The sequence below is a fragment of the Triplophysa rosa genome, linkage group LG11 (genome assembly GCF_024868665.1).
Source record: "Triplophysa rosa linkage group LG11, Trosa_1v2, whole genome shotgun sequence".
Lineage (NCBI taxonomy): Eukaryota > Metazoa > Chordata > Actinopteri > Cypriniformes > Nemacheilidae > Triplophysa > Triplophysa rosa.
The window spans coordinates 1,696,264-1,709,573 of NC_079900.1; the positions used below are offsets into that span (position 1 = coordinate 1,696,264).

Here is a 13,310-nt window from a genome sequence, read left to right on the forward strand (position 1 = left end):
GTTCTCTCTCTGTATTCTCTCGTCTTCATTCTGTATTCTCTGTTTCTCTCTCTGTATTCTCTGGTTCTCTCTCTGTATTCTCTGGTTCTCTCTCTGTATTCTCTGTTTCTCTCTCTGTTTCTCTCTCTGTATTCTCTGGTTCTCTCTGTGTATTCTCTGGTTCTCTTTCTGGTTCTCTCTCTGTAGTTCTGAAGAGAAAACAGCATTAAAATGATATAACTATGACTTAACTACAGGAATAACAAACAGACCCTTTTTTTGTAAAGATTTGCTCTCATGTGATGATGGTGTATATTTTCCTGTATTGATTCTGTATTTCTTGTGTTGGGTTTAGTTTCCAGCACAGATCATAAAACTTGAGACGTGAAATATCTCAAATGTGTGTTTAACTGAAGATTATATGAATCTAAACCTAAAAAAGTTGTTTTTTTTAAACTGTAACACACATCATTCACACACACTCATGAGATGCTCAATGCCGACATAAACACCATTTCTAACTAACTGCAGGTTAAACACTATATACAGTATTATACAGTATTTATGAAATCTGATGAAACACATGAATGTTACCTCTCTGTTTACATACAAACACAGTGATCAGTATTCCAGCGATCACACTGAGAACAACAGCAACGGAGATCAGAATCACTGAAGATCTCCAAGAGAGAAACATTTGAGCTGGAAAACAAACCTGACGCTCACTGTTCACAGTCTAAAATAACTCTTAAATAACTTTCATTATAAATATAAACAATTACATGTAAACTCAAGTGCAGTGCAAATGATGATTCACTACAACAAACATATCAGGACCCTCAGATATCATCAATAGACCCCTAAAGACCGCTGAACATGTTTATATATAAGCACTCATTTCTGTCTGGACATTTCCTGAAACTAATAATTGTCTTTTGAAATGTCAAAGCAAACAATCAAAATAACATCAGACTCCTGAAAGCTCTTTAACTAATGTCAGGGATTATATTGACTTAAATGATGAATATGTTGATGTTTTCTGCTTGAAATGCTGATGAGACCAGAGGAAACACAGAAGAGAAATCTGTACTCACTGGATGTGATGATCTCAGCCTCCATCATGTGATGTCTCATTCTGACTCTGCAGTGATATTTAGTGTCGGTGTTATATACAGTGATCATGTGTTTCACACTGAATCCATCTGTGTCATCTCTGTGTGTGTCTGGAGATTCAGATGTTAAAGTGACTCCTTCACTGTTCAGCCACACAAGATCAGGTTCAGGTTTCCAGCCTTTAGATTCACACTGTAGATGAAGACCACCAGATCCATCAAACCCATCTACAGTGATGACCGGAACACTGCCTACAGCTACACAAGACAAGGATGAAAAACATTTGTTTATTAAGTTTTCTGACAACAAACTCCCGTGAACTTGTTTAAAAAACTTTTGTTCTTCTGACAACAGAAAAAAAAGACTGTCCTCCAAAAAAATGAGCCTATAGGTCGTTTGTCCAAACACCTTATTACGACCAACAGTTCCATCTTAAGGATGAGCGCTCTTCAGCAGCACCTGCTTGTTATCATTAACTTGATAAATGTTTATGGTTTTGAAGTTATTTTGGATCCCCTAAACCCATAACACCCTAAATCTAAACACTTTTCTACCATACAAAACACAATACAAGAGTGAAAGTACAGTCACAGGTATTTATTGCATACTGTAAGTTGATCAAAAAACAGTAGATTACAAAACAACTTGTGTTGCAAACCTTCTGAATTGAAGAGTCATAGACAACTTTATATGAAGATATCCGTGAATGCACCGCATGCAGTCAGATCTCCTTCAAATGTTCAGACGTCATCACTCAATCGGTCACGAGAGACACGAGAGCCAATAGGCTTGTTCGACAATGTCGGTTGTTGCAGTGCCGCATGAAGTCGAACACAACTAATAATGCTATTTCACAATCACTACTGATATATCACTTCATCCGGCGGTAATTTTAAACGTGTTTCACCCGTAAGTTTACCAGATCTGAAGATTTACTTTGGATGGTGTTCACTTTAGCGTCATTTCCTCATAAAATTTGATTGTTCGATTGCAATATAGGTATAATTTCATTATGACAGTATACGAAAGCTTCTCATGGCGCTAATTCAGTAAAAGGTCCAGTGCATCACACTAAGGTAAGGAAAAAATGTATTTTCTTGTCATATGGGTTGGAGGAAAAGTTGAGAAAAACACTCGAAACAAAGTCGTTATACAGCATCAGACACTAAACTAATCAATCATAACTAAACTCATTCAGTGTTAGTTTCAGTGGTTTGCTCACCTTCAACTCTGAGCTGAACAGTGATGTCATCACTCCAGGATTGAGACTGAATGAAACACTTGTAACGTCCTTCATCAGAGATTTGGACTCTTGAGAGTTTGAGTGATGTGTTTCCTTTCTCTAGTTCTTCTGTAAACACTTGAGTTCTTCCTCTGTACGACTGAAGCTGATCTGTGTTTATGTCTTTATGATCTTCATACAGATGAACTATTGAGTCTTTCAGATCAAGTCTGATCCACTCGACTCTCATGTTCACAGCACTGATGTTGGGTTTGATAGAACACGGCAGAATCACATCTTCACCAGATACAGTCATCACAGGAGCTGAAGGCCCGATCACCTCGTACTCATCTGATATCAGATTAATAAGAAACATTTCATTTGTCACAACAATTAAACAGTTGCTGCATTTCTAAATGTGTCAGTGATGTCCAGTGTTGTGTATCAAACATGATCATAAGAGATGATATGATGTCTGTCCTGCTCTCTACAGAGAGACACCTCAAGTACTCCACACTTCAGAGGAATAAACACATTTTAAATGTCATTTATTCTAATACTTTTGATGCAAACATTAATCCGACACCGTTTGATTAATTATTACCTCATTTTACTCATATTTACACATGTAAACACAGTAAACATTTACCTGATTGTGTAATTCCAGTAATAATCAGTAAAATCACACAGATGAACTTCATCTCTGAACGACACGTCACTGAAAAGAAAAACATGTATACAACAGTCAGTTCACACAGATGATATGAGAACATTTTACATAAAATACCACATCATTTATTATAATTCAGTCTGTCAGGAGAGAACTGGTTAAACTGGTGAAGATCATGTGATGGAAACAGAGTTCAGAAAGAGTTTGTTCATCTGTCAATCTGTCAAAGATCAGATTTAAACACTAACTCATGAAATGCACTATATCACACATACATCTACACAATATCAATGCTTCCAACAGAAATGAGAAATAAATTCATAAAAACAGAATATAAGACAGTCAGACATTTATAGTTTATACTCACAAACACTGTTATAACAGTGAGATGCATCACATCAGGTGTCAATGAATAAAGACGTCCCGTCTGAACATTAAAAACTCTGTTAGGACGAGTATCATGAAAACATGTCAACACAAACCTGTTTCTTCAGCGCTTGACAGAGTTCCTGAGAACTGATTTACTTTTACTTTTACTAGAATGAATATCACACCCTTCACATTATTCTAGCTGATCAACAGGTGTGTGTGCGTGAGCGTGTGTATCTTTATATTTAGACTATAGAGTTTATAACTTTGGTATTTAGTGGATTAGTGTGATTTTACTTTAATAAACAATTGTTTACCTGCTTTAAAACTTTAGACAGGTTTAAAGACAGGTTTTTGACTGCATCTGTAGCTTAAAGAGCCGTTTATACAAAACCTGTTGTTTAACATTCCTTAAACTGAAGCTAAATGTGATATTGAGAAATGTTATGAGAACCAGCACAGAATGATTCTTCTAAAATGTAATTTATTAGCAAAGAAGATATTTGAAACAATCCTCAGAGGCACAGCATCCATAAGATCTATCAATACACATCATACAGTACAAACAGCCTGAAAGATCAAATGCTTTAATATTTTTGACCCGTGTCGGAGCCGATGGCCTTGTGGTTAGAGCTCCAACATGAGGCACGGTTAGGCATCGGGCGACCCGAGTTTACTGTATGTCCCGGCTCGAGGTCCTTTCCTGACCCCACTCCCTTCTCTCTCCCCCTACCCTCCTGTCCTCTCTCTTCAAATAAAGGCCAAAGAAATTCAGCTTGAAAAAATATAGAATTTTGACCGGCATCTGACCACAACATGGAAAAGTCAAAAGTTTGGTTCACAAACGTCAAACTAAAACCAATTGCGGAATGAATAATTTAAAGTCATGTCAACATCACATGAAGTTTGCATTGCAGTCTTATTTGAAGACAAGCTGAGCAAAACGATCAGAGATATTTTAGATCATTTATTAGACTAGAACAGATTTATACAACCGGTCCCTGACCTAACCCAGAACACCAGCAAGTGTCATGTGTGTCCAGCAGGGGGCAGAACTGTTTCATACAAGAGACTGTCTGTGGATAATCTGCAATGTTTTCTACATTACAACAAAAACAAAGCTGTTTTAAAGAACATTTTATTTCATCACAGTAGAATAAACACATATTATATACAAGAGACGGGTCCTTTGTGCCTTTTTCTTCTAGAGTTGAGTTTGTTCATATGATGTGTTGATAAATGTGAAGGAAACATGAATTCTGTGACTTTGAACATCGAAGTTTAAACCTCTACATGAAAAAACTGAAGTAAAACACAGGACTTCAGATAGTTATGTATTCTGTTCTCTTCACGTGACGAAACGTTCTCTTGATTTCTCTCATTGCTCATTTTCTATCATCTCTGAATATGGTGATTTCTTGTTTTCTTGGCCGTCTCAGAGGGTTCATGTCTGTGTACCATAACAGAGAGATCAGACAGTCTTTTCAGCATAACATCTGTCTCTATTATGGGCATCAAGGGTAAGTGTTGTCCTGTTAATGTGGAAAGAAGATTGACAGTTCAATGAAAGTCCTGTGAAGTCAAAGCATCTTGATCGCCCCCTGGTGGGCATAAACCCGCTCTCTTCATATAAACAAATGACACGTGAGACAAGCTAAAGTCAAATTACAATTCATATGCATTTTTGCCGAAGATTATTATATTGTTATTGTATATTTTGAACAAACAACCACTGACACAATTTCATAACCGTGATGTTTGTTTCTGCTGTGACCTCACGAGTTCCTGAACATGACGCTTAAAATAAACACTAATGATAGATTTACTGTGTGTTAAGGACATTGAACCTTTACATTTTTAAGACAGAGTTTGAGCCACTCTGAATGAATATATCGAGTTATATAGTACATGTAATAGCCTATAAATAAAGAAAAGCTGATCAAATGTAAAGGGAAACATTACATGGGCCGTGTCTCATGGGCGGGAAATGAATTCAGCAAATGAATTTAATAAGCTCATTCTACCCTGATAGCACACATACATCTGGTTTACGTCTATTTGACGTCTGCATTTACATCTGCAAGACATCTACAATACATCGTTTGCTCATCTGCAATACGTCTCGGAGATGTCTGCTGTCAGACGTCATGTAGACATCTAGAAGATGTCTGTAAGATGTTTATGATTTAGAATGGATGTACAACAGCTCTTTCTAACATGTTTAGCAGATGTTTTTAAGCAGCAGATCTCCAGATCTTTAGCAGCCGTATTACAGACGTTCAGACGTCTCCGAGACGTATTGCAGATGAGCAAACTATGTATTTAAGATGTCTTGCAGACGTCAAATAGACGTAAACCAGATGGATTGTGCTATCTGGGATGTAATAGCCTATAAATAAAGAAAAACTGATCAAATGTAAAGGGAAACATTACATGGGCTGGAAATGAATTCAGCAAATGAATTTAATAAGCTCATTCTATATTCATATAAATCATAATTATGTTTCTGTGGCTAGAACCTGCAGTTCCTAAAAGGAATTAGTTCACTACTCGACGAAAAAACAGTTCAAGTTCATCACTTGTTAGATCATTTTGCACATGCTACCCAAACACCACACGATCAAACAAACCGGTTCAAGTAGACATGTTTATTTATGCAATAATGATGGTAATAAATATGTCATAATACTCATAATAATCATGATTTCTTTCATGTCAGAATAACAAATAGAAGTTTTGTCAGGAATAATACAAGACAAAGAAAAACTGACAACCTCACAGAACTTATGGGGGGGGGGGGGGTGAAGAGAAATGTATTTTTCAATGCATTTCTTATGCTTACAAAAATGAGAAAGAGACGGATTTTAAAAATCCTTACAAATAAACCTTATCATTTTAGACCGAAACACAAGGTTCTGGTGGCTGGGGAGGAGGCCTGATATTTACAAGACAGTAGAGATAGAAAAACAAGTGTTCACCCAGTAAAAGCAGAGAGACGATCTCTTCCTTACATGAGAGTTCTCGCTCATATTTTTATTTCTTTATACTTGGTAACATGTTTTGAGTCTAGTAAAGCTATGAGATGAATGCATGTTTGATGCGAGATATTCAGTAGATTCTGTAGAGATTAACCTGAATACAACTTGACCAATCCTTTAATAACCGGATGATATGATTAATATGATATTTATTTATATTTATAAAGAAAGCTCATGAGCTCAATTGTCACATATATAGATTGTTAAGTTGATTTGCATATAAAGGTCTTTGTTCTTGATGTCAACGTGACGAATACAAAATCCTGTTTGCATGATCTCACGTAAGCAGGTTTTCTTGATTTTTTTCGGTCTTTTTTGTAGCACATGCAGTGTAAATGAACTCATAAACTGATGGTTTTCATTTGACGACTCTGATTCTTCAACGACACAAAAACGTTCTCCGATCGGCTGACTTTACGCAGTAAGTGCACACTGGTTTTGTAACGTAATGTCTTTTTTAAAAACTATTTTACAATGTTTTTTTTCCTGTACACTTGTTTTAAAGGAGTGTCATAAATACATTTTTCTATTATTGGGGTACAAATTTATTTCTATAAGCCACTCAACGATTTTATAATAGGACAGTGAAAACGATTACAGTAAAAACTAATACAAATCTAAATTAATCTGTTTTTTTGTAGTTGTGTTAAAATGGAAATGTTTGATTTTAAGATCGTGTCTGTCTGCCAATGAGAGAAAAGAACACATTTGCACCGCCAAACAAAGGTTTAAAACACATTAGATGTTGAACCTTTTTTGGGAACATTGGACCTATTGTGTACCATTTAAATATTAGGGGTACAAAACATTTAACTGTACTTTTAAAGGTACACAAAAGGTCCCCATGGTACAATAATGTACCCAAAAATGTTCAACATTATCTTATGTTTGATATACCTGTAAAGGTACAAATAAAGAAGCGCAGGGAACCACCCAGAGTCAGAAAAGGAACAATTTTAAACCTTTTTTATGACAGTGTGGGTGTCATAAATCAAGAGATCAGACTCGACCTCCAAGAAATCTGATGACACGTGAAACTGATCTCAACGGGTTCTGAAATCTTTGATCAGAGCAATGAGCATGATCAGTTTAAGGAAGATACTGGAAGAGGCGGGGCTTCAGATAAACCCCGCCCCAATGAGACAATCAAAGCTGTGGGGCAACAGGCCTAAAAATGTAGGGATGGAGTGATGTATTCATTTCAATCAAAACATGGCCTAAGGTTTCTGTAGGGTAACGTTTACAAGAGAGATTATATATATCATTGAATGTAAAAGTGTATAAATGTGTCAGGCTGGATAATAAAACACTATTCAGTTATAAGTGGATTAAAATATAAAAGTGCTTCTCTCTCTCTCTCTCTCTCACACACACACACACACACACAACACCCCATTATAGATATGTGTTACGTATGTACAAATACATCTACTGTTACACTCTGGACATCTATGAATACATTCTTCAAAACACGTGGAAGGGAAACATGTTCTTTTGAAAAATTGAAGCCATTTCCCCAAATAAAACTCTGTGTGTTACACCCCCAAACCCAGAAATACTGCGATACATGTCAGACTGACCCGAGAACAGCTTAACAGTCACTTTGTAAAACATCATTTGAAGGAAGCATTGGTAAATCTGTGGATATAGCACTATAATAATTCAACGAATACTTCTTCTTCCTTTCTAAGTTAAAGACTATAAATGCATCCGTCTAAAACCATTTGGACTGGAAGTACGTCACCTGGTTTGAAGTAAACATGGTTTCACGCTTGAACATGTCACTGGCGGGCAGGTTTGTGTCTTTCATTCTCCTGTAAATCAAGAAATGTGTCCATCGAGTGATGCAAGTAAACTGATTTTGTTTTCAAAAGTCGCAATTATTGGTTGTCGGAGGTTCATGTTTTGCAGTTGTGCGTTTATCAACTGGTACAACAAACCCGCCCTCCTGAGCTTTAACAGCTGGAGAAAAGTGATCAGAAATTGACATCTTCAGTTTGACAAGAAAAGTCGACCAGGAACGACACAGGAAGTTGGTCGGTAGCGTGGCCGATCAGCAAAGAGTTATGACGTCAGCCACAGGAAGCGAGCGCGGAGCTCCATCCATGTAGAACCACGATGAATCGACTCGTGAGCCGGTGAGTGACCAATCAGGACGCGACACATGGCTCCGCCCATGCGGAGCGAGGGATTGAGACTCCGCCCACAAAAAGTAGCTTACTTAGTTTGACCCCTCCCCTTTCATCTGTCCGTCTCTGGTTGGTGGATAATGTTGTGGGCGGGGCCGTAGAGTGAAGAAGATTCCTGCACGTTCATGTCAGCGTCAGTTTCCCGTAAACACATGAACCGCTCCGCTTTACTGATGTAAACATATAGAAAAATAAAATGTTTTCCTTTTTCATTCTCGTCCTTTATGTCGTCCGGTGTATTTTCACACAAACACAATATACACATTCTGTTTCTGTCCTCGAGATGATCCGTGTGTCCTGAAGTCATGACCCGTCTCTGTATTTACTGAAGGAAAGAGAAGCACAAACACATGAATATTATAGATTTAAAGACTGTTATTTCACATCAAGTCGGTTTACAGAAAGAAAGAAAGAAAGAAAGAAGAGAACATTGAAAAGTCATTTTTAATTACATTTATTGTATTTTAGGTTTCTTGTAAAATAACTAAACTTTGATTTTCAAACGCTGGTACTTTAAGCTCTTTATTTATGTAGATATATTCATGAATTATAATGAACATGAATGTATATATATATATATGTATGTATAATGAATATATAAACATCAAATATCATTTCTCATGGGAAAAAAGACCACATCATATACAGTGCAATAGATAAACATATCCAAGAAAAACAGAGAAATAAAAATTGAGTTAAAGAATCATTCTTTTTTTAGACGTATAGAGAAACTCCACTATATAGATATTTGAAACAAGTATGATGTATATATATATATATATATATATATAATACATTTACAAAGAGTCCTTTTTTGCTTTTTTGTCTTTTCAACTCATAATCTTTTTTTGCTTAGTGTAGTAAACAAGGCGGTCCAGAAGAATTCCCAGCAAACACAGAACGTTCCACTAACGTTAGTTTTTGGTTCCCTTTTGGTTATTTTTTTGAGAACCAAAAAATAACGTTCTAAGAACGCTCTTTTCCGGTTTTATTTTTGCAACCAGAAAATAACGTTCCCAGAACGTTGCAGGCTGGGTTTTTTTTTAAATAACCAGAAAATAACGTTCTGGGAACCAAAAACTAACGTTAGGGGAACGTTCTGGGAACCAAAAACTAACGTTAGGGGAACGTTCTGGGAACCAAAAATTGTTTGCTGGGTTGAACCCTGAAGAGCAAATAGACGTCAGTCTACAGGACTCACGTGAGATCACTTCAGTCCTCTGTGCTGACGTAGACTTCACGAGAACTTCAGAATGACATGTGATGCGTTTATATTACTCAAATCAAATAAAATGAGCTGGTTCATGTCTATACGTTTACACCCGTCTGCTGGTTAATGGTACAATATAATGCCATCACATCACTCTTTCAGTGCATCCGTGTTAACATTTCACTCTGCAGGATTAAAAACACGAACGCTGGAAAAAAACATGTTTTAAACTGGATCCTGAATATTTTCACAACGTTCAGAAAAGATGCGGTGTGTCGACCCTTCACATACACACACAAGCGAGCCCCTTTAAAAATAATTATATTCAATGAATTCTAATTCTTTCTATATTCAGAGGTTTACGTTCTCCGCTTTGGTTGGTTTGTTTAATATCACAGACATCAAGAGGTTTATATCGGTACTATAATAAACATTGAGACATCTGAAGAACTAGTGAGTAGTTGAGATCTGTTGTTAGGAATAACATCTCAAGCACACCAGCTTTAAGTGTAACACTGTAATCTGTCTCTCAACCACAGACAGAATAACAGACGAGCATCTGATCTGAGATCAGTCTTGAAGAGATTTAGTTCATCGGTCTGTTTGTCGTGAGCGTATGAAACACAACCGTAGAGGATCTTTAGAGAATTTGATGGTTTGCTGAGAAACAAAAAACTACTTTACATGTGTAGTTCAGCTTTTTTGTAGCAGAAGTCTCAACTCAGTTTTTGCATACCGCCAGAACAATGAAAAACATACTACAGTATACAAGTATAGTATTTACTACAGTAAAGTGTAGATACTACAGTGCTATAGTAAATATTATAGTATTTAAATATTAAAGTACGCTACAGTATTTACTACAGTTGATCACTTCACTATAGTCAATACTACAGAATACTGTTGTATACATTAAACAAGTGTCGCGTTTACCAGTGTTGGGTGTAACTAGTTACTAAGTAATTAGTTACTGTCATTTAATTACTTTTCTTTTGAAAAAGTAAAGTAAGGGATTACTCTGTTTTTTCTGTAATTTAATTACAGTTACTTCTGATGTAATTAAACTAAATACTTTGTGTAATATATGTGTGTGCAATAGTGGAATTGACATCAAAATTCAAAGTCTAACTTTAAAATGAATGCTTTAATGCATAATTCTCACATTTGTCATACTTTGGTCAGTTAATAAGAGTACTTTATGTAGTTTATTTTATTTATTTCAATGAATTTAAAGAGCCGTTTCATGTCTATCCTTGAATCACTTAACTTATCAAGGTTGATGTAGGATATAGAAAGTCATTAGTAATAAGTAATCAAATACTTTTTGGAGAGAGTAATTTGTACAATAATCTATTACACTATTGAATATGTAATTAGTAACTAGTAATTAGTTACTTTTTGAGAGTAATTTACCCAACACTGGCGATTACTATAGTACACTACAGTATACTACGATTCACTAGTTTACTTTTATAAATGCTATATATACTAAGCATCCTACAATGTTTACTAGTCTATCACTTTGATATAGTTTATGCTTAAAATCCTAAAGTGTAGTCATCACTACAGTATACTGCAGTTTACTATAGTAAATACTCATGTGAGGATGAAGTATTCCTAATGGAACAAATGTGTTTTTACAGCTGTTAACAGGACATGTTAGTGATGAAAAAGAGCTGAAGTCTGTGTGTGAGCATTAGGAAATAAAACCTGCATTTCGTAAAAACCGTCGAGGTGCTGGAAACATGAAACAGAATGACAGCAGAAGTGGAAGGACCTTCACGAAGACATGCTGCATTTTTCTGATTCTCTCCCCCTGTATTTTCACACACACGTTCTCTGAGACAGATCTCTTTCACACGTCTCCTCTCCGTCCTCTTCCTCCTTTAAATCTCATTCTGTATTTGATCAGAAATTCTGTGTGTGTTAAACCTGCTCGCTGCTTTCAGAGGTAAATCTAAACCATGCGAGGTCCAAACACCCGTCGTGTCCTCTTATCAGTATCATATCATGCACAGATGACTTCCTAAACAAACAGTGACGACTTCTTCATACACAAAGTGCCGTTCTACATCAGCGAGGACCGTGTTTTCAGATCTGAGGGTGAATTTGGAGGTTGCTGGGGTGAACGTGAATTCAGCGACAAGTAAGAGAGGATCCTGAGATATTTCACGTCTAAACGGACACTAGCAGATATATACAGTAGATAATAAAGATCGTTTAGTTATATTAATATCAATAATGACGCATTTAGAAACACAAAGTCAAATGTGAGAGACAATCAAACAGCATAGAAATAGAAATATGTAAACATTGGCAACATTATAAACAAAAGGTCGTTCATGAGGCGCTTTAATCCGGTGATTTCTCCGTTGATCAGTTCTGTACATGTTCTTCAAAATCAACCGCGGTCCTCAATCGTCGTCGCCATCGGGTTCGAGAGGATGCGGGTGAGCTGAGGTCGTCGCTGTGACCTGGAAGCATTTTAGATTGAACCAAACTCCAACAAAGAGTTCGGCGCTTTTTGTTTGTTTGTTTGTTTGCTGTTGTTGTTTAGTACGGCGTGAAGCGACTGTGGCCTCCTCTGTACAGGCTAGCCTGCAACATCAAAGATGAAAAACGACCAATCAGAGTAAAGTAACCACGGTAACGCCGGCACTCAATTCCATTAAATTTCCTTCCTCTAGCGTTGCAAGCAGCATGGACTTCTGTGATGTGATTGCGTGCGCATGCACTCGCCAGCGCATCGACATTCAGATTTTGACCCAAACTCTTGTGAAACTTTAATTTACTTTCAGATCAAGGGGTCGTGCCGCCCATGCGGGAGTCCTGCGAACTATTTGGGTCGCTCATTACCAAGTTGATAACCGGCGATTTTACATCTGCGTGCATTGTGTAGAAACCACACGGTTCCCTTTGAAAGTATTAGAGAGCGCTGACTAGCACACATCAGATTAATGCACATACAGTTCAAAGACGTTCAGAATTATTCTCTTTAAAGTGGAGTATGTGGGATAGTCTCTGAGATGCGCACACACGTAGCGCTAAGACCTTCAAGGATCATTCTCGCTCATTTAAGAGAGTCCACTCGCCGACACGACCCGCGTTTGGGTGGAAGCCGTCCGTGAGATCATGACGCTGAGAAAACCAACAGCGAGATTTTAATGCAACCTCAGAGGAACTCGTTATTAGAAAAAAGAGTTTTAAAAGAAGCAAAAGTGTGTTTTCCTGAAGGATGAGGGATCATTCAAACGCTCTGTAATTCTGTGGTTTAGATAGGAAATATGGGGGAAATGCTTAAAACAAAGAAAAACATCGTCCGATGAATTAGGTTTATTTTTCTTTGGCAGATAGTGTTTCTTGTTTAAACTCAATTTTAATCTTTTTTTACTAAAAAATTCCTTAAATAGCTTAAGTAAATGTATCTTGATTTAAGAATTTCTTGATATTTCTACTTGAAAGTAAGACAAACATACTAAGTGATAAAACAATTTATAGCAGTGTGAGCAGCATTTTTGTG

General features: G+C 36.7%; 2 protein-coding genes across 9 annotated transcripts in view; both read right to left on the bottom strand.

Annotated features, from left to right (window-relative positions):
* Positions 1-6: 6 nt before the first annotated feature.
* On the bottom strand, positions 7-3,466 carry LOC130561145 (butyrophilin-like protein 2; the record flags this gene model as incomplete). The annotated part of the gene is made up of 6 exons (XM_057345303.1): positions 3,352-3,466; positions 2,964-3,032; positions 2,315-2,665; positions 1,074-1,349; positions 574-681; positions 7-188 (listed from the first exon to the last, which is right to left on the bottom strand). Coding segments are annotated over exons 2-6 (969 nt in total), but the record flags the coding sequence as incomplete, so codon positions are not given.
* Positions 3,467-5,988: 2,522 nt separating this feature from the next.
* LOC130561137 (RNA binding protein fox-1 homolog 3-like) overlaps positions 5,989-13,310 on the bottom strand; it is a 142,423-nt gene continuing 135,101 nt past the window's right edge. For 3 of the 8 annotated variants that reach the window (XM_057345291.1, XM_057345292.1, XM_057345290.1), the window contains one exon: positions 9,040-12,388. In XM_057345291.1, the coding sequence (XP_057201274.1) occupies positions 12,344-12,388 (45 nt within the window). In that variant the 3' untranslated portion in view covers positions 9,040-12,343. Of the gene's footprint in view, positions 8,906-9,038; positions 12,389-13,310 lie in introns of those variants that run through there. The other 5 variants (XM_057345288.1, XM_057345286.1, XM_057345287.1 and 2 more) reach the window with 3 other exon arrangements.